General features: G+C 35.1%; 1 protein-coding gene across 1 annotated transcript in view; it reads right to left on the bottom strand.

The window, feature by feature from the left end:
- The window catches only part of EML5 (EMAP like 5), a 167,781-nt gene that overhangs the window by 74,443 nt on the left and 67,186 nt on the right, over positions 1 to 26,152 (bottom strand). Inside the window, exons 9-17 of the mRNA XM_054513829.2 lie at positions 20,961 to 21,217; positions 19,655 to 19,864; positions 13,187 to 13,354; positions 12,408 to 12,514; positions 11,952 to 12,070; positions 10,451 to 10,641; positions 4,317 to 4,418; positions 2,710 to 2,803; positions 1,481 to 1,581 (exon numbers count right to left, since the gene is read on the bottom strand). Of these exons, the coding sequence (XP_054369804.1) occupies positions 1,481 to 1,581; positions 2,710 to 2,803; positions 4,317 to 4,418; positions 10,451 to 10,641; positions 11,952 to 12,070; positions 12,408 to 12,514; positions 13,187 to 13,354; positions 19,655 to 19,864; positions 20,961 to 21,217 (1,349 nt within the window). The remainder of the gene's footprint in view (positions 1 to 1,480; positions 1,582 to 2,709; positions 2,804 to 4,316; positions 4,419 to 10,450; positions 10,642 to 11,951; positions 12,071 to 12,407; positions 12,515 to 13,186; positions 13,355 to 19,654; positions 19,865 to 20,960; positions 21,218 to 26,152) is intronic.

The following is a 26,152-nucleotide window of genomic DNA, read 5'->3' on the forward strand; positions in this document are numbered from 1 at the left end:
AGGTAAGAAGTTCCCTTTTAGCCTTAGGCCGAATCCATTTTTACTTAATTTACATCAAGTTATGCATTTAGAGGCTTAGCACTTACTCAGATTAATAAAGAGGTTACTTATTTCTCAGTCTGCTAGTGAACTCCGTGGATCAGAGCCCCAGATGTAAGGAAGGTTGAAAGGCACATCAAAGTTTTAACATTTATCTTTATGGTTCAGTTTCAGGTCTACTATGACTAATCAAACTTAAGAAAAAAAGTCATTCAATTGTAAATCTCTTCATTCTAAGGCTATTTACTTCCATTGGCTCTTATTTCAAAGAAATTTATAGGCTTTTTTTTTTTTTTTCAAGACAGAAATAATAAGCATTACTTGCTTGGTATTTGCAATTCTAGATAAATAAGGTATTCTAAAATTTTATTTAAATATATGGGAATAAAAATGTGAAAATACTTTACTTTGTAAATGTATATACACTGATCTGATGAGTTTGTGATAAAGCATTAAATCCAGTGTGAAAATCAATTCATGTTCTATGTAGTTTACAATTTGAAAGTAACTTGAACTTGGGAAATGTCTTCACTAAAACTATTGTTATTTATGTTTTACTTCTTCCTATATTTGTGTATTTTATCTGAAAGGTTTAAGTATGCTGAGACTTTGATATGAAACTGGTGGAATTTATAAGTGTACTATTTTATTTAGAAAAGAGACATTTTTTATTTTAAAATATGAACTTCCACAGCTCCTAATCTACAGTTACAAATGACTAGTTATACAACATTCCGTTTCTGTATCATTTTATAGCATAAAAGAACTTCTACAAAATTTTTCATTTTCAGTTTATACTAAAAAACATGTCTTTAACAGAAGAAGAAAGGAGTCTGGATATCACTTGATTAATCTCCTAAGTTAAACACTTTTTAAAAAAAGATTTTATTTATTTATTTGAGAGAGGAGGGGGAGTATGCAGGGGGAGGGAGAAGCAGACTCCCTGCTAAGCAGGGAGCCCAAAGCGGGGCTCAATCCCAGGACCCAAGACCATGACCTGAGTTGAAGGCAGATGCTTAACCTACTGAGCCACCCAGGTGCCCCAAGTTAAACCCTTTTGAAAATATGAATACTACATTAATGTAATCAATAAATAACAATAAAATCAACCTTACATTTCTTTAAAATATATCAAGACAGTTGTGAATCACTTGAAAAAACAAATATTTTGGATAATTTTAGATTTTCATAAACAATAAAAAGATAAGAGTATTCTTGTATACTCCTTGCCCAATTCCCCCTAATGTTAACATCCTACATAACTACAGACTAAGAAACCAATATGTTTGGTGCATTTCTATTAACTGAACTCATTTCACCTGTTTTCCACTAATGTCTCCTTTCTGTTCCAGGACCCAATCTAGAATACTGCACTGCACTTAGCTAAATCACTTTTAAAAGTAATAATTTCTTTCAAAGGAGTAAAAAAGAACTTCCTTACCTGCTCTACGCCAAAATTTCACGTGTTTAATTCCAGCTGTAATTAATTTATCAGGCACGTATGGGTTCATCTTTACAACAAAAATCTTATCTTTACTCCCTCTGAAAAAAATACCAAAATGTTTTAACTCTGAAGATAAATCTCTCCTATAATAATCTTTTGCCTAATAATCCATACCCTATTTTTGATTACTCCATTACTGAATCCTTCGCCCACTTATCTCTCAGGTTTGGGCTATGTAATCATGCATTTGTACATTTGTTATTTTGTCATAATTTTAATTTAATTCTTTTTTTTTTTTTAAGATTTTATTTATTTATTCATGAGAGACAGAGAGACAGAGGCAGAGGGAGAAGCAGGCTCCCCGCGGAGCAGGGAGCCTGATGCGGAACTCGATCCCAGGACCCTGGGATCATGACCTGAGCCGAAGGCAGACGCTTAACCGACTGAGCCACCCAGGCGTCCCTAATTTAATTCTTCTCAACGTAATCTCCAAACATAGGAAAGTGAGAACTGAACTTCTTTTGGATAGCACCTACTATAGTACTCTGCATAGGGAATTGTGGCATGAATCAGTTACAGAAAAAATTTTTATAATACTTTTTTACAGCTTAATATAGCCATTCCAAACACAAAGTTCCTCTTAAACTATGTTTTATTTGGCCATTGTCTATGTACTGAAAAAAGCATTTATCTCTATCTTAAAAGTGCTTTAATGTCGCACAATAGGATGTTAAAAAAAATAATCTGACCCTTGACTATTTCCTCCTTTAAAGCAATTGTTAATATTTTTATTATAAAAATAATACATGCTTAGTGGAAAATTTAGAAAATGGAAAATGTGACAGAAAATACACATAATCTATAGCTTCTTTATGATATACATGTGTACGTATCATCTGTCACTCAAATATAAGATTTGAGCATTTCCAATGGCTACATCGTAGTTTACTGTACAGAATTCACTTTCCCTATAAATTAAAAGTTTAGATAACAGCTACTTCCAGTGTCTTATTACAGTAAAAGCAGGTTCACAAGGGATAAACCTACTAATGAATTCTTAAATCATTTGTCTTTTTACCATGATTATACTATTTATTCAATGGTAATAAAGACAGCAGCAATTTAAAAAAAAGGTTACGTTTGTTTGATTTCAAAACTGTTTTAACTGAAAAAACTTTTAAGTAATTTCATTATTTTGCCAGTGTGATATCAAGATTTTTCCCCACCTTGCTACTGAAAGTTTCTCTCCTTTCTTCCAGTCCCACAGCACAATAGTGTGGCTATCATCTATTCCAACTGAAGCCAAGCGTTTCCCATCCGCTATAAAAATTAGAGAGAGAGAGAGAGAGACTGACCATTAACATTCAGAAGATAAAAACCATTCAGTACATATTCTAAAACCACAGCACCATATTTAAAATTGTATAAAATGATGTTAAATGTTAAGCATGCACACACATAGCTATAAAAAGAACCAGAATTTGTAAGCAGGGGAAGAATAATTTCTTAAAGCATCTAAATATTGTCAACATCTTTTTTTGACCTTGTTTTCCTTATTTCTCCATCAGAGTAGAATGGAGGGAAGGAGGAAGGTAAGTGGAAAAAAGAGATTTTAAAATGAGAAGGAAAGGAAAATAAAGAAGGAAAGATTTACTTCAATTAAATTTACTGTAAGAACTCTATTGTGATATAGGACTCAGTGATTATGAAAAGTTAATTGAATGAAAAAAGATGTAGGTTACAACCATGTTTCATCATTAATAGGACTGTTTTCAGTTAAGGTCAATTATATTATTTGTTACTATTATCAAACAAGTAGTGAAGGTGTTGGACAAATGACTGAACTAAGTCAGTCATGCTGACAGCTGTGCACATGTTTACAGGTTGCAAAGGCTCAAACTAAAGTTAAACATTTGCCACTTGGCCACTTTTTGCAAACCTCATTTCGTTATCATTACTAGTGATATTGTTCTTGTTGACTCCTTTAGTATGCCATTAATCTTATTTCTTGATTTTTAGATCCCTAAATGCATATTTATGCTTCCCCCCAATAATTGACTCTCATTTCAGTTAGAGCAGCAGAAAGTACAAATTTACTGTTCCTTAAAATGAAATCCTCTATCAATGGTATTTCTACCCTCTTCCCAATCCACACCCTAGTTTTCACTGTAGCTCTATGTGTATTTGTTAAACTTTTTTTTAAAAAAGATTTTATTGAGAGAGAGGGAGAAAGAGAGAGAGAGAGCACATGAGTGGGGGGGAGAAAGAGAGGGAGAAGCAGACTCCCCAGGACCCTGAGATCACGACCTGAGCTAAAATCAGATGCTTAAGCGACTGAGCTACCCAGGTGCCCCTAAACTTTTAAATACACAGCAAAGAGCTAAAATGGTTTGAAATTATTTTTATAAGATAGCTTGGAATTGTCACTTCGTAGAAATGTTATAAAACACATATTTCAATGTTCACCTCTTTCTTTCTTAGCTTTTACCCTAAAAATTTTCAATTTACTCTGTGGCTGTAAAATATTGTGACGTTGGGGTTTGCCCAAAGTGGGAGATACATACCACTAGTGGGTAATTCAGATGGTTTTAGATGTTATGTAGACATTTTTAAATAGAAACACGTTTGTATTAATGGGTATTAAAAATAATACTCATTAAATTATACGCCAGCCAGCAAACCCACACTCTCTGTTTGGTTAGGACTATACACTTGAAAACAACTGTGAAGGTCATAGCTATGTGACAAGTTTAGGTAACACCAATTTAGACTATAATGCTATATATCACCTCTGCATTTTGGTCATTCTTACTGAGACAGAAAGCATCCTTACCTGAGAAATCAACAGCACAGACACCATATTGGTGGCAGCCTTTTAATACTGACAATGGTTTAATGGTCTCTGTATCCCATATGTGAATTGAGGGATCCCTACCTACCTACAATAGAAAGAATTACAAAAGTCATACAATTACTTTTCTTATCTATTAAAAGGAAATAAAACAGAAGATTTTACAGTCTTTGTCTTATCTGTTACAGGCATTTATCAAATGAAAAATATAAAGCAGATCATATATGTGACTGACATTTCTTTCTTACATTTTTTGAAGTGCTAATGAGGCTAGGCTTACTGTTTCTAAAAATGTGCTATGTGACTCACAAATCTGATCCTATACATCACAATAAAGATAATGCTTACTGAGTGCCTATAATTGGCTGTGTTCCCATGCTAGATACAATGAGCATAAGACATTCAGGAAAATTTTGCAAACTCATTAGGAAAACAAGATATTTTCAGTTAAATTAGAATATCTGATAACATAGGCTTAATGAAGATGAAAAGATTATAAGGAATTGGAAGAGATGATACTTGACCTGGGCCTTCAGAAGCTCAGTCTCAGATAAAAAGAGAAGCAAGTACATTCTAGGCCAGGATAATGGTATAAACAGAGATACAGAGGGGTTAAAGTACCAAGCACATAAATAAGACTGTGAACAGATGCTATCACTTATGTTTTAACTTGGGTTATATGTTCACTAATATACAGGTAAACTATAATTCGTAATTATTCCTTTAGACTCAAGTGATCACTGTCTTTAACTATGAGGATGAAGAGATAGAATAGCTTTGCCTGTAAAGACAACTCCCAAAATAATCAATATAGCTGACAATTATTATTAATTTTGACACTGATTTTATATAAAGACATAACAAACGACAAGACCGCCATCAGCCAATATTTCATTAGGTTTTTCAGCCAAATGTTCCCCATGATTGTTAAGTTTTCTACTGAACTTCTGCAGAGTGTGGTATTTTTTTTTTTTTAAGATTTTATTTATTTATTTGAGAGAGAGAATAAGAGAGAGAGAGCATGAGAGAGGGGAGGGTCAGAGGGAGAAGCAGACTCCCTGCTGAGCAGGGAGCCCAATGCGGGACTCGATCCCAGGACTCCAGGATCACGACCTGAGCCAAAGGCAATCGCTTAACCAACTGAGCCACCCAGATGCCCAAGCATGGTATTTTTGAGAACTTTGCAGTACCATTGTCTCTTGGTTCTCTGATCTCCTGGACTCTTACTACTGAGTTTCCTTTGCAATTTCATCACCTGTCCCTTAAATACAAACTTCCCCAAGATTCTGCCTTTAAAACTCCAATCTTTTCATTCCACATTTTTGTCTTGGGCTATCTCAGTTCCAGTTTCAATGGTTAAATCAACAAATGACTCCCAAACTCTTCTAATCACTGAACTCTTCTGAATTTTTTTATTTTTTATTTTTTTAAAAGATTTTATTTATTTGACAGAGAGACACAGCGAGAGAGGGAACACAAGCAGGGGGAGTGGGAGAGGGAGAAGCAAGCCTCCCGCCGAGCAGGGAGCCCAATGCGGGGCTCGATCCCAGGACCCCGGGATCATGACCTGAGCCGAAGGCAGATGCTTAACGACTGAGCCACCCAGGCGCCCCATTATTTTTTTTTTTTTAAAGATTTTATTTATTCATTTGACAGAGAGAGAGCACAAGCAGGAGGAGCGGCAGGCAGAGGGAGAGGGAGAAGCAGGCTCTCCGCTGCACAGGAGCCTGATGCGGGACTCGATCCCAGGACCCTGGGATCATGATCTGAGCCAAAGGCAGACGCTTAACTGACTGAGCCACGCAGGTGGCCCTCTTCTGAATTTAAGACTTACATTTCCAATTGCCTACTGGACATCTCATATGGAAACAATGATGATGATAACAACAAAGGCTAATATTTATGGAGAACTGACTTATGTCCCAGAAACTTTTCTAAACACTTTACAAGGACTGACTCACTTAACAATCAAAGCAATTCTAGGAGATAGGCACCGATAGTATCCTTATTTTTTTTTTTTTAAAGATTTTATTTATTTGAGAGAGAAAGCACAGAAGAAGAGGGAGAAGCAGACTTTCCAATGAGCAGAGAGGCTGACACAGGGCTTGATCCCAGGACCCCAGGATCATGACCTGAAATGAAGGCACCCGGGCACCCCAGTATCCTTATTTTGAAACAGGCATAGAGAGGCTAGGTAATTTCCCCACAGCTAATACATGAGGAAGCTTGGATAACACCATGTTCAGTGCTGGCGAAAGTAATAACAGAATGAGTGTTTTTAGAGCCTACTTGGGGCATGTCAGTCAGGGATGAGGGGAGAACGGTGAGGTTAGGCAAGTTTTCAGATATGTTACTTAACCTAAGTCTTAAAAGGAGTAGAAATTAGATAAAGTTGGAGGGTTGAACAGAACTGGAGGGTAAGAATTTTCCAGAGGAGGGAACTAAGGAAAAGATGTGAAGCAGTAGTATACATGGACAAATTCTAAATAGCTCAAAAGGTAGGAGCAGAGTTTACAAGGAGGTAACTGGTAAGAGATAAGGAATCTATTGGCCTAGGTTAAATGTCTTGAACTGCATGCTAGTGAGCTTACATATTAGCGTAAAAGCTACTAAGAAGAAGATAATACAGAAGAAAAGAAAGATTATTAGTGGATTGGGGAAATGGTTAGGTGGAAAAATCTGAAGATGTAAGACTAGCTGGTTGGTTATAACAAAAGATTAGAAATCCTGAAGCACAGAATTGCCAGCAGAGATAAGGTAAGATATAAATACAAAATGACAAAGCAGAGATACACTCATGGTAGAGAACTGAACTATATTCAGGGAAAATCTTGGATGTAACTCTGGGACTGACTGGCTATAATGTGTGAGGGAGAACAAGTCAAACTCTAGGGCTTAGGCAACCAGGTTAATACAGCGTCACGTTCTAAGTAGGAAATACAAGGAAAGCTTCACCTCATTTATCTCCATTCTGGACATGCTGAATCTGAGTTACCCATAAGATACCTAAATGAGTATGTTTTTAGTAAATTTTTAGTGAATTGTATATAGACAGTAATTCATCCAACTCATACTAGATTGTGAGCTCTTGACAGTGGCAGCTAATCTGAATTGTGCTTCCCCATGACATTTACTGCTTTTTAAAAAAATTTTTAATTCAATTAACTAACATATAATGTACTATTGGTTTCAGAGGTACAGGTCTATGATTCATCAGTCTTATATAATACTTAGTGCTCATTACATCACATGCCCTCCTTAATGTCCCCCATCACCCAGTTACCCCATCCCTCCACCCCCTTCCCCTCCAGCAACCCTCAGTTTGTTCCCAATGATTAACAGTCTCCCTCTCTGGTTTCATCTTATTTTTTCCTCTCTTCCCCTGTGATCCTCTGTTTTGCACCCCAATGTTTACAGCAGCATGTCCACAATAGCCAAACTATGGAAAGAGCCCAGATGTCCATCGACAGAGGAATGGATAAAGAAGATGTGGTATATTATGTATATAGTTTTTTCAACTTTACAGAGATATAATTGGCATATAACATTGCGTAAGTTTAAGGTGTACAACCTTATTATATATATAACCTTGATTATATAAATTCTCCTTTTACTGGAGACAGACTCAGCCCAGAGACAGCATAAGAGGAATGTGCAAAGAAACCTTACTCTAAGAATTTTGTCCCATATATACCTTCTCACAGTGTGTCGCCCTTGGAAGCCTAAAACTGCTTTCCTTTGTCCTGTCATTTCTCTACCAGTCTACTGTTTTCTATATATGCTGAAATTCTAAGCCACCATTTTTGAGTTACTTGGGTTTAGATTTCTCCAACGTGATGTGCTCTACACCTGTTAATAAACTTTTTGTTTTTCTTTGTTAATTTGTTTTTTTATTAAAGACCCCCGCTGAAAACCTAGGATGTCTAGAGGTAAAGTTTTGCCTCCTCTGCAGTAGGTATCCAGGGATGTCCTGTGGGCATACTTTTTTTTAAATTTTATTATGTTATGTTAATCACCATACATTACATCATTAGTTTTTGATGTAGTGTTCCATGATTCATTGTTTGCGTGTAACACCCAGTGCTCCATGCAGAACGTGCCCTCCTTAGTACCCATCACCAGGCTAACCCATCCCCCCCACCCCCCTCCCCTCTGTGAAGACATTTTCGGTTGTCACAACTGGATGGATGCTGTTACTGACATCTAGTGAGTAGATGCCAGGGATGCTGCTAAACATACTACAATACATAGGGTTGCATTGTACACAACAATGCAATTATCCTCACAACAAAGAATTATCTGGCCCAAGGGATGCCTGGGTGGTGGTTCAGTTAAGCGGCTGCCTTCGGCTCAGGTCATGGTCCCAGGGTCCTGGGATCAAGTCCCGCATCGGGCTCCTTGCTCAGTGGGAGACTGCTTCTCCCTCCACCTGCTTCCCCTGCTGTGCGTGCTCTCTCTCTGACCAATAAATAAATAAAATCTTAAAAAAAAAAAAAAAAAGAATTATCTGGCCCAAGATGTCAGTAGTGCCAACGTTAAGAAGCCCTGCTCTATACTTATAACCTTGTATCATGATTTTTCTTGCATGTATGTCTTCTCCTTCAGAATATGAATGCTTACCATGGCGAGAACATATCTTATTTATCTTTATATTCCCAGCACATTTCCTGGTACACAGCATGTGCTCTATGAATTTTTTCAAGAAATGGAAGAAAGGAGGGAGAAAAAGGAGGGAGGTGAGGAAGGAGAAAGAGAGAGAAAGACCAAGAGGGAGGCACAAACAGAGGGAGGGAAGATGGAAAGAAAAAGGGAAGAGATTTCTCACCTTTCAGGAAAGCTGAATAGAGTAATGCAAGTTGCCCAGCCCTACCTCAATATACCCTAGAAGGTATATTTACACAGTGTTTAAAAAGCCAGACACACTAAGGGAGCTTTAAGCCTTACCATTTATTAGCTGAAAGATCTTTGAGAAAATAATTTCTTCAGACCTAAACTTCCTCATTTGTAAATGGAAATGATTTCACTCTCACAGAGGTGAGGTGAGAGTAAAATACAGTTGTAAAATACAACTGATCTTTGAACAACATGGGGGTTAGGGGTTCCAACCCCTGCACAGTCAAAAATCCACGTATAACTTTTGACTCTCGAAACACTTAACTATTTTTTTTAAAGATTTTACTTATTTATTTGAGAGAGAGAGAGCATGGGCAGGGGGGAGGGTTAGAGGGAGAAGCAGACTCCCCGCTGAGCAGGGAGCTGGACATGGGGCTCAATCCCAGGATCCTGGGATCATGACCTGAGCCAAAGGTAGATGCTTAACCGACTGAGCCACCCAGGCGTCCCTCAAAACACTTAACTATTAATAGCCTAACTGTTGACCTTCAGAAGCCTTACCAATAACATAGTCAGTAAACATAATTTTGTAAGTTACATGTATTATATACTAATTATGATAAAGTAAGCTAGAGAAAAGAAAATGTTAAGAAAATCATAAGGAAAACATTTACAGTACTGTAAAAAATCTACATGTAAGTGGAGCCATGGAGTTCAAACTTATGTTCTTAAGGGTCAATCATATATACTAAGAAACTAGTAAAGTGCTTACATATAGAAAGAATATTTATAAATATCACCCTTTTCCTCCTTCTCTAAAAATATCCATATAGAGAAATAGCAGTTAAGACTTTTCCCAGTGTTTTCTATTTCAACATTTCTACTTTGTACTTTGGTAAACCTGATTAGGTAAATATCATGGCTGTAAAATAAAAAGTCATCCTGTGTGTCACAGAATGTCTGTTAATTTTATTACTTTAGATAATTCAAAGAAACCAGATTTCTAGTCTTTGTTTTCTATGTTTACTCACAAATTTTAAAAAAATATATCCTGACAGAAGACAAGCCAGAGCTCTTAGTTCCAAATAAAAAAAAATAATAATCAAAACAATAAAACTCAAAGGAAAAGTGTAGGAAAAAAGTTGGAATAAATTTTATTTGTAATATGAAAATAAAATCCCATTCTAAAGAATTCATTATTCTTCATTTCCTAGAAAACGAAAGATAGATTTTTTTTTTTTTAAGTGGACTAAACTAACTGTAAATCCAAACAAAGGTCTAACCTACCTGCCCTGTTGCCACATAGTCTTTCAAAGGATGAATGGCCAGGCAGAGAATATCATCATCATGACCCAGGTAAAAGCGCTGTGTGTTCTGCTGTCGATTGTAAATGACACCCACTGCTGCCACATGGTACACAATTTCACCAGTTTGAGTATAAAACAGATTACTTCGACAGTCATAACCTCTGTAACTGAAAATAGAAAACATATCATATAAAATTAACCGTAGCCTTTTATCTGGTAAATACAGACTATACAGAGTAGCAGGTACCTTTTAGGTCATTCAATTTCCAGTTTTACAAGATACTAAACAACTAAAACAAAATACAAGTATCTCGAATTCCATAAACTTTTATGAACTTCTCTGATTGCAAATAGCTAAATCCAAGCTATAATAATGAATGAAAAAAGGTGCAGAAAAGTATATATAGTATACTACTATTTGCATAAGTGTATTATTAAATTTGTACACTATAAAACAAAAATTGATGCTCTTTTACAAATGAAAGGGTATAGAACTGCTCTAGGAGGGTGAAAAATGATGCCTGGGAGGGCAGAGCTGGGAAGATTTTCTTTTCTTTTTTTTTTTGGAAGATATAATTGGTTTTATTAAAAGATTCATGAATCTGGCAGTCTCCCATCTAGCAAGCAGAGGGGAGCTCCCTGGGAGAAGGATATTCAAACTGTATGCTTTTATACGCATTGTTGAACCATGAGAATATATATTCCAAAAATGTTCAAACAACAATTTAAAAATATTATACACATCCAAAAAAAAAAAGCTGAATCTTTTAAAAATGGTCAATACAATTCCATTTGTAGTAACCTTTCTTTGAGCTTCAAAGAAACTCAATGTACAATATGTAACTGCATGGAAATACTGCCTATTTTAACAATGGAGATAAAATATTCTTGCTAAATGAATCCTTTTTTAAATTCCTGAAAGCATTATCAGTCAGGTAAGAAAACGATTACTAGGTAGAAGGGACAGGAAGGGCTGAATTGGAGAATTGTTCTAGGATGAAATGTGAGACTTGTATTGCTGATGTTCTAAGAAAATCCAGAAACCATATTTTACTAAAATTAAAATATAAAAAAAAATACATATAAAAAAAATTAAAATATAAAGACCAAATGCAGGCCCCCAAAAAGGTCACAATATAATTCCAAATCAGAATTATTTAGGGGAGATAATAATCTCTTATATTTTACTTACTTTGTTTAAAGAGATCCATGTCTATAAATATTAATACTAAATTTTCATAAGATAAATTATTATAAACACTCATATAGTGCTTATTATGTGCAGGACAATATTCTAAGTCACCACAAACACTGACTTATTTACTCCTCATCAGAACCCTATGAAGTAGGTACTGTTACCTTCATTTTACAGATGGGGAAAGAGGCACAGAGAGGTAAAGTGACTTGCTCAAAGTCACACAGCTACTAAATGTGAACCAAGATGCAAACACATAAATGAAAAATAGTTGTTTCATACCCGTGAACAAAGTGTAATCGAATACTATTTCCTGGAGCCCGCTCTCTTCTTTTAGAAGTACCACTTTTTTGTTTCTCCTTGTACTGTTCTTTAAGCTGAGGTAGATCTTCTTTGTAAACCTTTAAATAATGTACATAAATAAAAATACTATTAGAATATAAATAAAGGTGTTCACAAATTCCTAATGTAACTTTCAGACACTTGGTTACTATTGGTCACTAAAGTTTTAACACTTATCTTAAATAGGAAGGTATTTTATGAAATTTCCTTCCTTGGAAATAACAAACTTACATTTTCTATGTATCACACTGACAAATATGTATTCAGTGCTTCACAAAATTCTTATACTTCATAAGAAAATATTTTAAAGAGAATAAATGGGAGTGTACTGTGACAAAAAGCTATAGGCAAACAGAATACAGGCATATTTGAAAATCATGTGATGGTAATAATTACCTGCCGACGATAGGTAAGCTGGGTCTCTTGTTCAATTTCAGAATCCAGCTCTGGAACATCAGACAGATCTGAATCTGATTCATCACTATTAGAGTCAGCCAGACTTTCTGCAGTTTTTAAAAAATGAAACATTACTTGTTTGAAGAACATTCATTTTCAAAACAGCACTGTAAAATTAATGATTAAGAGCTGTGCCAACTGACAGGGTGACAAGCCATAAAACAACAAATGAAATTATCTATTCAAGTGACACAGATGTCAGTAAACTGTACTACAGATTACCTCCCTCTTCACTCACTGCAAACTCAACACTACTTTAAGTTCCTTCACTGGCACCCAGTGGCTGCTACATCAAACTTAAATGTTGGTGCAAACATAAGTGAATATAACCTATAGTTAACGTGAAAAATATCTAGAAAATACTATATGCAACAAATGAATTGACATTAATTTTTCTTTGTGAAAAAACCATACATGAAACCTAGATACCTATCTCCCCAAGAATATATTAAATGTTTGTTTTGATAATATAATGGTTTCTTCACTCATTGTTGGGTGGATTAAAATGCATGCAAAAGTACTTTGTATTGCATGCTCTGACATCTGACTCTAAACATATACGCCTAGTATTTTAATTTAAAATTTCCACTAGTAAATTTAAAATTTCCACTATACTGTTAATTATAAGGCTAGATTACACTTCAATAGTAAAATTGTTACTTTGGGGTTAGTGAAGTTTTTTTGACAGAGAAATTCTTTAGGCAGTGTGTACTACTCACCTTGGGGTGCTATGTGAAGAGCATCTTTTAGTTTTCTTTCAGGAATAAATTTCCACTGAAAGACAGAGTGATCTGCTCCACCAATAGAAATAACCCACTGATAGTCATGTGACCACCTGACATTTGTTACGTGAGCCGAATGGCCAATATATTTTTTAAACTTGGCCCCTATAACAAAAATATGCCTTTAAATTGATAAACAAATGCCAACACATGAAAATACCACTTCAAACAACAATTTCTATCCCTGAACCACCAATACATCCTCCCTCCATTATCTTAATTATGATCAAAGGGTAAAAATATTAATTCAAAATTTGTTGAATGAACAAATGAATGAGTCTACATCAAAGGATGTAAATATTTGCTCTACTGATTCACAATATAATTTGGTAGGAACCACCAGGGTAGTGAGGCATTTTCTTACTGCTTTGAGAAAAGCCTGCAGCCACAAAGGCATCAACTATTTCCATATAAGGAAATTTGAATGTTCTGGCCTGAGGCCTTTGGTCCTAAGTGAAACTGAACCAGTCTACTCCACCCCCAGTACTCCTAGTCCTAGCAGCCAGAGGATCCTTTTAAAACTTAAGCCATCAATAAAATACTTTCAAACTTAATACAGCAACATATAAAGAGGAATACACAACATGACCAAAAGGGATTTATGCCAGGAATGCAGGTTGCTTCAATGGTCAAAAATCAATGTAATACACCATATTCATCAAAATAAAATATGCCCAGTTGTCCCAAAAAACTGTCCCTTATAGTAATTCTTTAAATTTATATGTTTTGTATAATGTTCTTCAACGTAAGTTTGTCTAATGTGTTTCTTCATGATTAGATTCAGATGGTGTGTTTTTTGGCATATGTGATATTGTACCCTTTTGGATACATCATTTCAAGGGGCACAGTTCTATCATTAGTGATGTTAAGTTGTATCATTTGGTTAAGGTGGTATACACCAAATTTCTCTAACTGTAAAGGAACTACCTAACTTTGTGGTTAATTTAAAAAAAAAATCTGTGTGATGACAAGAACCATTTTTGTGGTTCTAAGTTCAGAAAATATTCTCTATATCCTGCTGCGATAAACCTGATATTTGGCAACATATACACTCCTCTGTTAGAGTATACTGGATACAGTAATGTTTGGCTTCATTTTGAGAATGTTTTAAATTTTTAAATTAAGTTATAGAAGTCCTGTCAGGATGACGAAGCTCCATCAATCAAAATCTGGAGATAAACTTTCACATTGGCCATGAATTTAGGGATAGCCATCTTAATCAAAGCATAAAAGATTTGACCAAAACTCATCTAAATTACAATTTGCTGCTTAATAGCAATGCTGTTATTTTAGGAACCAATTTTTTTATGCAGCTTAATAGAAGTAACTTTCTAGATGGGTAACTTGCCACAGTTCACCTAGGAAAGTCTAATAAGGTAAGATTTAGTCCCATCCCTCTATATGAGAATGCATTATTTGCCCATGAAGAGGACTTAGGCTATTACTTTCTTTGATGGGGTCTTTTAAGTACTCTTAGCCACCAGAGAGTCTTAAAAGGTAAAGCCAGAGATTCCAGGAAACCAAATTCCAAGTTTTTAAGATGTACTAACATTGTCATGTTTAGGTACATGACAATGTTAAGTATATGAGCCACTATTCGAATTAACCAAACTGGGCAATAGCCCCAAGAGAGGTGTAAATAATCCTAAAAGCCTCTTCCAAATTATATTCTGTGACTTTTTAAAGATCAATCCCTCTCTAAGAAAGAACCAAGGCAGGGCGCCTGGGTGGCTCAGTCGTTAAGCGTCTGCCTCTGGCTCAGGTCAGGATCCCAGGGTCCTGGGATCAAGCCCTGCATCGGGCTCCCTGCTCTGCAGGAGGCCTGCTTCTCCTTTCCCACTCTCCCTGCTTGTGTTCCCTCTCTTGCTGTGTCTCTCTCTGTCAAATAAATAAATAAAAAATCCTTAAAAAAAAAAAAAAAAAGAACCAAGGCAGCTTAACAAAAAAATTGTAGAATAAGTCTAAGGGAAACCAATTATTTCTAATCAAAGGGACTATTTTAATAATTATCTAATAACCAGAACTGCTTAACTATGATAAACAGATATTTTAAAAGTGAACTAAATGTCACATCTTTCATCAAGTGACTCTGACTCACCAAGACCAAGTATATTGTCCTACATGTCTCCAGAACTCCCTGTGATTACACTTATGACACTGAAAAGTAATGGTCTATTTACTTATTAATTCTTGTAATAAACTCTAAGCTCCTTAGGACAGGATGGCATCTTGTTTACTCTATATCCCTAGTGCCTGGTATATAGGAAATATTCATTAAATACCTGAAGAAAGAGAAAGAAAGAAAAAGAAAGACAAAGATTACATTTCCCCTTACTATGCCTGTATAGTTGAGTTGGAATACCAGATTGTAGAGGAGGGAAGAAAAGTAGAGAAGGAAATGAGAGGGCATGAACATGACTCCAACCCTTTTAATTATAAAAGGGGACAAAAGTATGATGTGTAAAGAATATTGGAGTTGAAATAAAAAGACTAGAGCTTAAGTGTCAGCTTGATGGCTTAATAGCACAGAAGCTTGAGCACATCACTTAACCTCTCTTGGACTCCATTTCCATCCTAATATAAATTAGGTTATAAGCTCTCCAAGTCCCTTAACTGTGAAAACTCTGGCCCATGACAGGAAATGATAAAAGAACAGTTAAGGCTTAAAGAGTGTGTCATCAAACAACTGGTATCTCAGAGAGAAGATTTATCAAAGCAAGCTAGAATGGTCATAGAAACTTTCCTAATTTAAAGGAGAAGGGGACGATAATTCTTGGTGAGGGTAAAGCAATATACTGAAATATTTGTTTTGATGATCCCATTTCTTTTCTAATTTGTTTTAAAGTATATTTTAACACAAAATTAATATGAGCTAAATCTCTTCAAAAAATTAGAGCAATATGACAAAAGATTTTTTCCCATTTAACTATGTTTTAATGAACTTAATCCTTTTTTTTTAAGATTTTTTTTAATTTTTTTTATCGCTTCTTGGCCTTTTGGCTAAGATCAAGTAATTTTTTTTTTTTTAAGTAATCTCTACACCCAATGTGGGGCTTGAACTTGCAATCCCAATATCAAGAGTCACATGCTCCTCAGATTGAGCCAGTCAGCCACTCTGACCTTAATACTTCTTTATAAAATATATGAGACTATCTTTCCAACCTTAGTGTAATAATATTTTAAAACACAAAACCGAACTATTCATTAAAAAAAGAGATAAATAGATTCGACTACATTAACAACTGGTCAAGAAAAGACAATAATTATTATAGTAAGTCATTGTGATAATTACAGTAAGTCATAAACTGGGAAAAGACATTTGCAACCCATAAAAATTACAAATCATTTGTATCTAGAGTATTGGAAAAAACTTCAAAAAATTAGTAAAAGAAAACAACTCTATAGAAAAATAGGCAAGAGATATTAACCTGTATTTGACAGAAGAGGAGAGGAAATGCAGAAAACCAAAAAATAATGGGAAAGATGATCAATCTCATTAGTTAGACAAATGTAAATTAAGACCACAAGGTGACATCATTTATACTAATTAGATTTACACAAATTAAAAAGTGTGGCAGTACCAAGTACTGAAAAGGATGTGGATCAACAGGGTTTTTAAAATGGTATAACTACTTTGGGAAAAAAGTTGGCATTTTCTTATAAATTCTCTATGACCCAGCAATTTCACTCCTAAGTGTACATCTTTGAGAAATTTGCATCTAATAGCAAATGTCCACCATAGGAGAATAAATGCATTAATTATATCATATATCCACAACACAGTATTTTATCACCAGGAAGAATACACTAGAACTACATGCAACAATATGAATGAATCTTAGAACACAAGTCCTGAGTAAATCTCCAACATAAATATGTTTTTGTTTGATGTTTGTTTTTCCAATGAATTTTCTTATCAAATCTAAAGAAAGATTTTTATCAAATATAAATTTTCATTTGTCAAGGAGTAGAGAGAAAGTTTTGGCAACTAGTAACAGTGATGGAGGTGTTAGCTTACAGCAACCCTGCCTTCATCTCTCCATCCTCCTCTACTCCCACCTCCTCACCCTTTACCACAGCCCATGTGCTGCTGCCGGGGAAGAGTCTGATTATTTGAGAGAAATTACTGTGAAGAACAAAAGAATTTAGATAGAAAGAGGATAATAATGGGGGAAAAAAGGAGAAGTAATGCTTTGGGCTAGGATTCAAGGGGACTAAATGTGAAAGAGGATCATTCTCATTGAGCTAATCTCATATATTTTGTGTGTGAATTACAATGATTCTACAATATAAGCTACTTCGATTATTTAACTTCCACATTTTTGTAAATGTTGCACTTCTTAGAATGTAATGGATATTACTTAAGTAGATATCTAAGAGGTGCTACTACAGTAGACACACTCTTTTCCCAAACTTAAGTTGGATCAGTAACACAACTTAATGTATGAAAGAATGTACAACATCATAACTAATGTAAAAGGTAATTTTTCTAGTAATACTAACTTTATGCAAGTATGTGAATTCAATAAACACAGAATCTTAAAATATTTCTAATTCTTTAAAGATGCAGTAGTTATATTCTATCTTGTTTTCCCAATTACTTACACAGTTTCAAGCTAACTCACAAGTGCCTAGAAATAAAAACCCTTACCATAAAATAAATTTCTCACAAATATCTAACAAAAAGAAAAATAAGGAAAACAATTTATATTCTTGAAGCAGTGACTGAACAATACTAATTTTTCTGAGACTTCAGTAAAATATTCCCACAATTCAGATTACTACACATTTTAAAAATGAAATAAAATTACTGTGCAAGAAAAATACTGTCAATAAACTGCAAAACATAAAAACTGTCAAAAAATCCCATTCACTTGACTAAGAATGCTCGGAAAATTTGTTTTTGCACAGAGTCAGTATATGAAACACTGAGTAGAAGCAATGTCTAAGATTAAGATCATCGTGATCAATCTTACTGAATCTCACACACTTTCTACTAAGCAAGTCTCATTTTGAGTCCTAATAAAATCTGTTGTGCCTAGTGACTCTCATGTCCTAGCTACATGGTGGGATCCAGAAATAGGGTATTTTAATTATTAGAGAATTATCTAGTCTTTATTAACACACTTAGCATTACATATGGATGCAATTTCACATGCAACTAGGAAGCTGACACCCTGCAAGTAGGAATCAACAACATGGCATTAGGTGGCAATATCTGGAATTTACTACTTTATTGTAAAGGCACAAGAGAAATGCTAGCATAGACTTCTAGGAAAATCAGCCCCTTAAGTTTGACATCAATGAACTACCTATTTAAATACAACTATTCCAGCTATATTCCCATAATCACCTTTTAATGAAATGCAATTTAACATTCATTCAAAAGCTCTTATCAACAACCAGGTAAAAAAATCATTACTACTTTTGCTACAGATGTTAATGCTCTAGTAATACACTCACTGCACCTAATCTAAAGCTCCATACTATAGGAGAGAATTCTTTGAAAACTAAATCTCAGAAAAAACTTTGCTTTCCCAGAACAGTAAAAAAATGCTTTTTAAAAAAAAAACAGCTATGATGAGGAGCGTGCCTGGCTGGCTCGTCAGTAGAACATGCAACTCTTGATCTTAGGGTTGTGAGTTCAAGCCCCATGTTGGGACAAGTTTACTGAAAAAAAATAAAAAATAAAATGTGTGTCAACCATACTTAACAAAGTAAAAAAAAAAAGTTTAAAAAGCTATAATAAAAATTACTTTGTGCCCTGCTTTATTTTATTTCTGGTTTCTAGAAAACTAATTTCCTGATACTAATTTTGTATCCATGTAATTATTTTAGAACTTATGGACTTGTTATAAACTGACTCAAATACTTTATGGAACAAGGCATGGGATAAATAAATAACTAATATAGCATTTCATTTAATTATCCCTAAGTCTATGAACAGAATGATTAATATCATCATTTAAGAAGAGATCCAAGAGAAAAAGGTGATATATAAAATGTGTAGAAAATAACCAATAAGACCCCTTATTTTTCTTTCCTTCTTTTTCAGATTTTTAAATTTATTTATTTGACAGAGAGAGACACAGTGAGAGAGGGAACACAAGTAGGGGGAGTGGGAGAAGGAGAAGCAGGCTTCCCGCTGAGCAGAGAGCCGGATAAGGGGCTTGATCCCAGGACTCTGGGACCATGACCTGAGCCAAAGGCAGCCACTTAACCAACTCAGCCACCCAGGTGCCCCAAGACCCCTTATTTTTCTTACTCTGTCATACAAAGTATACAAATGTCAAAACAATATATGTTAAGGATCTAAGCAAAAAACACACCTGTATAAGAAAACCAACCAACCAACCAACAGGTTCTAAACTGTGACCTGAACTTGTATTTTGAAAGAAAAGATACCTTTTCTCAAACAAGGATATCGGAATAATTTTATAATTCCATAGTCATCAGCTGTAACTAAAACTTGGCCAATATAATTTCCATCTACTGAATTTATGTCATTGATATCTGAATACTTGGGCCAAATTCCATTTACTTCAAGGCCTGAAACACATGTCCATGAAGCCCAATGAACACCTTTTATTTCTTCGTTTGTCACTTCTTTTCCTCCTAAAAAGAAATCATAGTCTTAATTAAGAAGTTATTTAATTTTTTCTCAAATATACTGGTAAGTTATAAATACCTGATAAATTATACTGATAACATGGTGAACTCCAAAATTTAAGTATCTTCCTACTACAGTTAAAGGAGAGTATTATGAATAAGTAGGTAAATATGGTAAGGAGAGAAGAAAGTTAAATGCAAGGAATTAAAAAAAAAAAAGCTACTACCAAAATTATACAGAGACACACACAGATTGGATTCTAATATAGCTCACCAGGTTCACTCATGTGGAGAATAAACAACCCTATTAAAATCATGCTAGATTAGTGACAACAGGTAAGTCAGAAGAACAAGTAAAAGCTATATGAAAGTGGCAAATCAGCTATTAAGTAAGAAACCTAAGAAGATGCATGGGTGGGAAAAAAAACTGAAAAGGACCAAGAGGGATGGATGAGCAAGGAATAATACATTAGGGAACTGGACTTTAGGATTCAGTCACTTTTCATTACAAACAGATTATTAATGAAAAACTGTTGGGCAGATGCATTAATTATGTACCCAGTCTTATTAAGTTGTTGGAAAACAGTGACTAATTCATTAAGTATCATACTAAATGACGTTTTTGACGTTGCTTTTATTCTTTTAAAAAATCTTTGATGGAAACTGTTTTTCAAATTTAGTTTGTTAGCTATATTATGGATACTCGTAAAATTTATTTGAGGTAACCAAAAAAACTTCAATTTGTGGTCAGGCATTTTTAGTAATTATATTTAGTTAATTAGCTCCACCCATAAAAATGGCATTTTGACTTTATAATATACACTAGGACTTTACCAAATACTACTCACTCACATAGCATGGAATTCGACATAAAGTAGGTCTGTCTTGGATCTTCCAAGCAAAGTTTTAATTACAAAGGATTAAAATATAAAGGATTTCAATATAAGAGGACAGCCTTATAGAAAGATCACAATGATTAGCTCAGATCTTCTTTAATTTCCTATAATCAAATGTATTTTACATTCTTCTCCTCAAATTCTAAAATATTTTATATAGGCACTAAAAATCTACAAATTACATACAATTTATTAGAACCTTTTACCTGGCATTCTATAAAAAAGTCTTTTCCCATTTCCATCATTTGTCTGTAAATATCTACTGTCTGAGGACCAGTCCAGATGAGTGATGAAACTAAGTGATCCAACACATTCCCCCAATTTTTTATAACGTTGCGCAACGCCGTAGATATCAACTGAGCTGTCATTACATCCAACAGCAAGGTAAGTTCCATCTGGTGAGTATTTTAACTCATGAATCGCCTCCTTCCTATCTTTAATATGTACAACTTCGGTCATATCTCTGCAAACAAAAAATAATAACACATGAAATCAAGTCATTACAGAATTAGTTCAGTTTCAAATGTGTCTAAAATGGCTGGAAGGCTACATCAAGTATTTATAAATCACAAAGCAAATATACATGAGATAAATATTAATTCAGGAAAAATTACTTTGTTGAACAAAAATATATGAGGACAACATATGCTGAAAGTAAAGGAAAATGCTGAATTTCAGTTCTTTAATTACTTTAAGGTAGTTTAAAGATTCATTCTAAGTTTCCAGAGTCATACAATAAAGGAGATAAAGTCACAGATTTTATGATGAAGCTCCTTGGAAATACTGAGTTTATGAAAAATGTATAATTATAAACAGTGATTTTCAAATAAATTTTTGTAATGAGACAAATGTATAAAATTACATTCAGGAAATAAAGTAAAGAGGAATTGATTTGTATTATTTCAGTAACACATTTGAATGCTTATCTTTATATAGCTACACTATTTTTATTTCAACTTCTTCAACCTTTTTTAATACAAATTCTTCCCAATTAGAGACCATGTCAACAGTAAACACTTTTTCACTGATTCCTTATAATTGAGTTTCCAAAATAATACAGGTATTGGTAACAGTCATACAAATGGATAAACACTTAGTTTAACACCACTGAATTTCCAAAGTTGTGAGGAGTTGGTGGGGAGGAGGAGAAGAAGGAGGCAGTGAAGGAGAAGGGGCAGGAGGAAGTAAGAATTCTTATTTCCAATTAGTGTCAAGAACTTTTTTCCATTTAAATTTTGCATTACCCACCTGAAATGCTCCATGTAGATAATTTCTTTTAAAGTTTAAATGGATATTTCTCAATTTTTAAGGTTTCTAAGTGGACCATTTAAAGCAATCAAACTCAATTTTTTTTTCAGTAACACTAACATTAGTTTTAGTTGTTTTTTAGGCACATGGGATACAAAGACGAACTCATCTTCTGTGAGAGAGGGATAGAAAGTACTGTACTTTACAAGTGATAAAATGTTGTGAGTGCTCAAAAGGTATGTGGGAAATTCTATAAGAAATACTGAAAAGGGCTAAGACTAGACTAAAGGCAGGAAAGGACCAAAGAAGAATGGCATCTATATTTTGAGCATAAAACCTGAGGATCTGGCTAAGAATAAAAGATGAGGAAACGTTTTCTAAGAAGACGACACAGCATGGACATATGCAAGTATAAGGCACATTTGGAGAATAGTAGATACTACAATGTGGATATAAGAGTATGTGGGAAAAGTAGTGACTTGATGGAGTTAAAGAGATAAACTGAAGACAATGTGTGACAGATCTGACGGGTTGCCAAGGAATGTGGGCTCTACCCTGGTGTTAATCATATAAAGTAAGAGATGAAAATCAGCCCCTTAACTACATAAAAGGGGATCAAAACAAGACAAATGAAGAAAAAACCTTTTTTAAAAAAAAGCTTTCCTGCAACAAACTGAGGGTTGCTGGAGTGGTGGGGATTGGGAGGGATGGGGTGGCTGGGTGATAGACATTGGGGAGGGTATGTGCTATGGTGAGCACTGTGAATTGTGTAAGACTGTTGAATCACAGACCTATACCTCTGAAACAAATAATACATTTTATGTTTAAAAAAAAAAAAAAAGAAGATAGTAGGAAGGGAAAAATGAAGGAGGGGAAATCGGAGAGGGAGACGAACCAGGAGAGACTATGAACTCTGAAAAACAAACTGAGGGTTCTAGAAGGGAGGGGGGTGGGGGGGGAGGGGTTAGCCTGGTGATGGGTATTAAAGAGGGCACGTACTGAATGGAGCACTGGGTGTTATACGCAAACAATGAATCATGGAACACTACATCAAAAACTAATGCTGTAATGTATGGTGACTAACATAATAAAAAATGTTAAAAAAGTAAAAATAAAAATAAATAAAAAAAATTTTTAAAAAGCTTTCCTGGTCAACATCACTTTTGCCTTAAACCCTGCAACTTACAAGGTTCTCCACCTAAGCACAGACTTGTGCAGTTACTTCTTCTACCTTTCCCAGTGACCCCTTCCTTTACGTTTTAATAAAGTCCACGCATCTGATTTCCCTTTCTCCATATTTAATCCATCCACCTACCCATCCATATCTACAAAGAACAAAATTTTTAAGAAAACATCTAAGGCACTATTTCATAGCTTTTACTTTTTATGCCTTCTTTATTAAAGATTTTATCATTCTAATTTTGTTCACAAACATTAATTTAAATGTTTCCTGAAAATTCTTCAGAACTATTTTGGTATATACATAGCCTTTTTTCTAGAGACTTAATTGCTCCCAAGTAATGAGAGAAATAAGTGTGGTTTATGTCCTTGTTCACCAACACACACACAGGTGCGCACGCACATGTGAACACACACACAATTCTGATGGACTCTTTTACAGTATGTATTATGCTACTACATCAACATTATGAATTGTGACTATCTTCTCTCATGAAGAAGTTTGACAAACTTATAGGAAAGAAGACTATTAGATGAAAGTGTATTAATTTTTAAAAATTCTCAATTAAGTCTTCTGGTAAACTGATGTGTGAATTCCATGGTTTCTTTAGGAAACAGAGGGAGGCCGTCCAAAGCCTGGGAATATTCATACATTAGCAATTTGTAACACATCACAGAAGTAAAGTACAGTGTTGATCACAGCATAGAACAGACAGTTGTTTGTTAGTGGAGACAGACCAAAGGAAGTAGAATTTAAACTTCATTCTGAGGAATTAATGAGATTTAGCTTAGCAGAAGCCAGGAAATGGGAGGTGAAGGGCCCACGTTCCAACAGAGATGTGAAAGAGCTGACAGCAAGACTGAAGCTCTGCTTGTTGTTAATAAAGTGTAGCTGGACTGACAACAAGCAGAGGGGTTAGAGTGTGAGATGAGTCTGATGAGACAGGCTAAGGGAAAATCATAAAAGGCCTCACAAATCTTAAGATTTTTGGCCTTAATTTATGAGTTTAAGTTAGGGGAGGATGAATCAATTAGATCACTTGTCTGATTTGACAGTAAAAAACAAATCCAGGTAGTATAACAGTAGGATTAAGACTAATTAGAAGGCTATTTATTACAGATGGTGGTTGTTCAGACTTCCGAAAGAAGTGAAATGTTTTAAAATATATAGTATTATAGTCTATACTATACTATAAAATATATAGTATATGTTAAAGATATTGTAATTTTAATCTTACAAACATTAATTAAAATGTTTCTGAAAATGAGGCAAGTAAAATCAACAGAATGTGATGGTGATTGGACATGGTGGGTTAGAGAGAGAGAGGTAACAACCATAATTCCTAGGTTTCCGCTTGGTACAAGAACCTGGAAAATGGTGCCATCCCTAGAACAGGGCCCACAGACAGAAGATCAGCCTGGGAGGGAGGATCAGAAGTTCAGTTTTGGAAATGCTGAATTGCAGATGCCTTTGAGACATCCAAGTGATGTTAAATAAACAAATGGTTATACACAACTGAAGTTCAGTGGAGAGATCAGGGCCAGAACTAGGTATCTGGGACCATCAGGCTACAGGTGGTAACTGAAGCTGGAGGCAGGATGAGATCACCTAGGGGAAAAACAGAAGAACAGAAAGCCCAGGTCTGAGCTTTAAGGCCCTCCAATACTTGCTGATAGGCAGAAGATAAATTAGCCTATAAAGAAAATGGAAGCAGGAGAAGTTAGCTGAAAAGAGAAAGAGAATTAATATCCAAAGCCTGGGAAGAGAATGCTCTGAGAAGGAGCAAGTGGTTAAGGGGGCCATATACTGGTGAGAATCAACCTAGATGCAAGGTGAAAAATGTTTCCTGGCTTTAGTGACAGGGTACTATTAGCAAGAATGTTTCATTGTAAAGATGAAGGCCAAAGCTATACTGCATTGTGGGTATTAAGTCAATAATTGGAAGAAAACAGACAGTAAATTACATAGTTTTTTGAGAATTTTACTGTGAAAGAGTAGAAATGTGATATAACTAGAGGGGATTTAGACTTGAGGTAGGAATTTTAAGACAGGATATACTTGAACATGTTTTTTAATTAATTAATTTTAAGATTTATTTATTCGAGAGAGAGCACGTGAGTGTGGGGGGAGGTGGGAAGAGGGAGAGAGAGAATCTCAAGCAGACTTGCTGCTGAGTGCAGAGCCCGACAAGGGGCTCGATCCCAGAACCCCAAGATCATGACCTGAGCCATTATCAAGAGTCAGATGCTCAACTGACTGAGCCACCCAGCACCCTACTTGAGCATGTTTTGATAGTGCTCTTTCAGGGGAGGGCTACAGAGGGACAAAAACCTTTGATGTGAAAAAATAATGGACATATACAAAGTTACTTTTTAAAGCCAGGAACAACTTTTGGGACTTAATTATTCCCAAGAAATGGAACAGACAAAATGTAAGTAGGTTGAAAAAAGTTTTTAAATGAATGTATAATCACTTAGGGAAAAACTCTCCTAATCCTTTTGCAGTTAATATAATGTGGTAGTGACACTGTCAGAAAGAGACAAATGGCTAGCTGCTGGTAGAATATGAAATGAAAATGCAGGCACCTAGGTGGCTCAGTCGTTAAGCATCTGCCTTCAGCTCAGGTCATGGTCCTGGGGTCCTGGGATCGAGTCCACATCAGGCTCCCTGTTTGGCGGGAAGCCTGCTTCTCCCTCTCCTGCTTCCCCTGCTTGTGTTCCCTCTCTCGCTGTGTCTCTCTTTATCAAATAAATAAAATCTTAAAAAAAAATAAAAAAATAAAATGAAAATGCTTTTACAACTAAAGTCTATCCCATACTCTTCAGGAAACTTTATTCTATCCCCAGGAAATTTACTAATTGTGCTTATCAAGCTCTTCCACTTAAGTCTTCCTACCTACTTATGAGAATAAATGAGTGACTCTGAGGAGTTTGGTGTGGATAATACCATGCAGCCCAATCCCAATACAAG

This window comes from Mirounga angustirostris, unplaced genomic scaffold (assembly GCF_029215605.1).
Source record: "Mirounga angustirostris isolate CCGP_5_RB_7025 unplaced genomic scaffold, mMirAng1.0.hap1 SCAF_9, whole genome shotgun sequence".
Taxonomy (NCBI): domain Eukaryota; kingdom Metazoa; phylum Chordata; class Mammalia; order Carnivora; family Phocidae; genus Mirounga; species Mirounga angustirostris.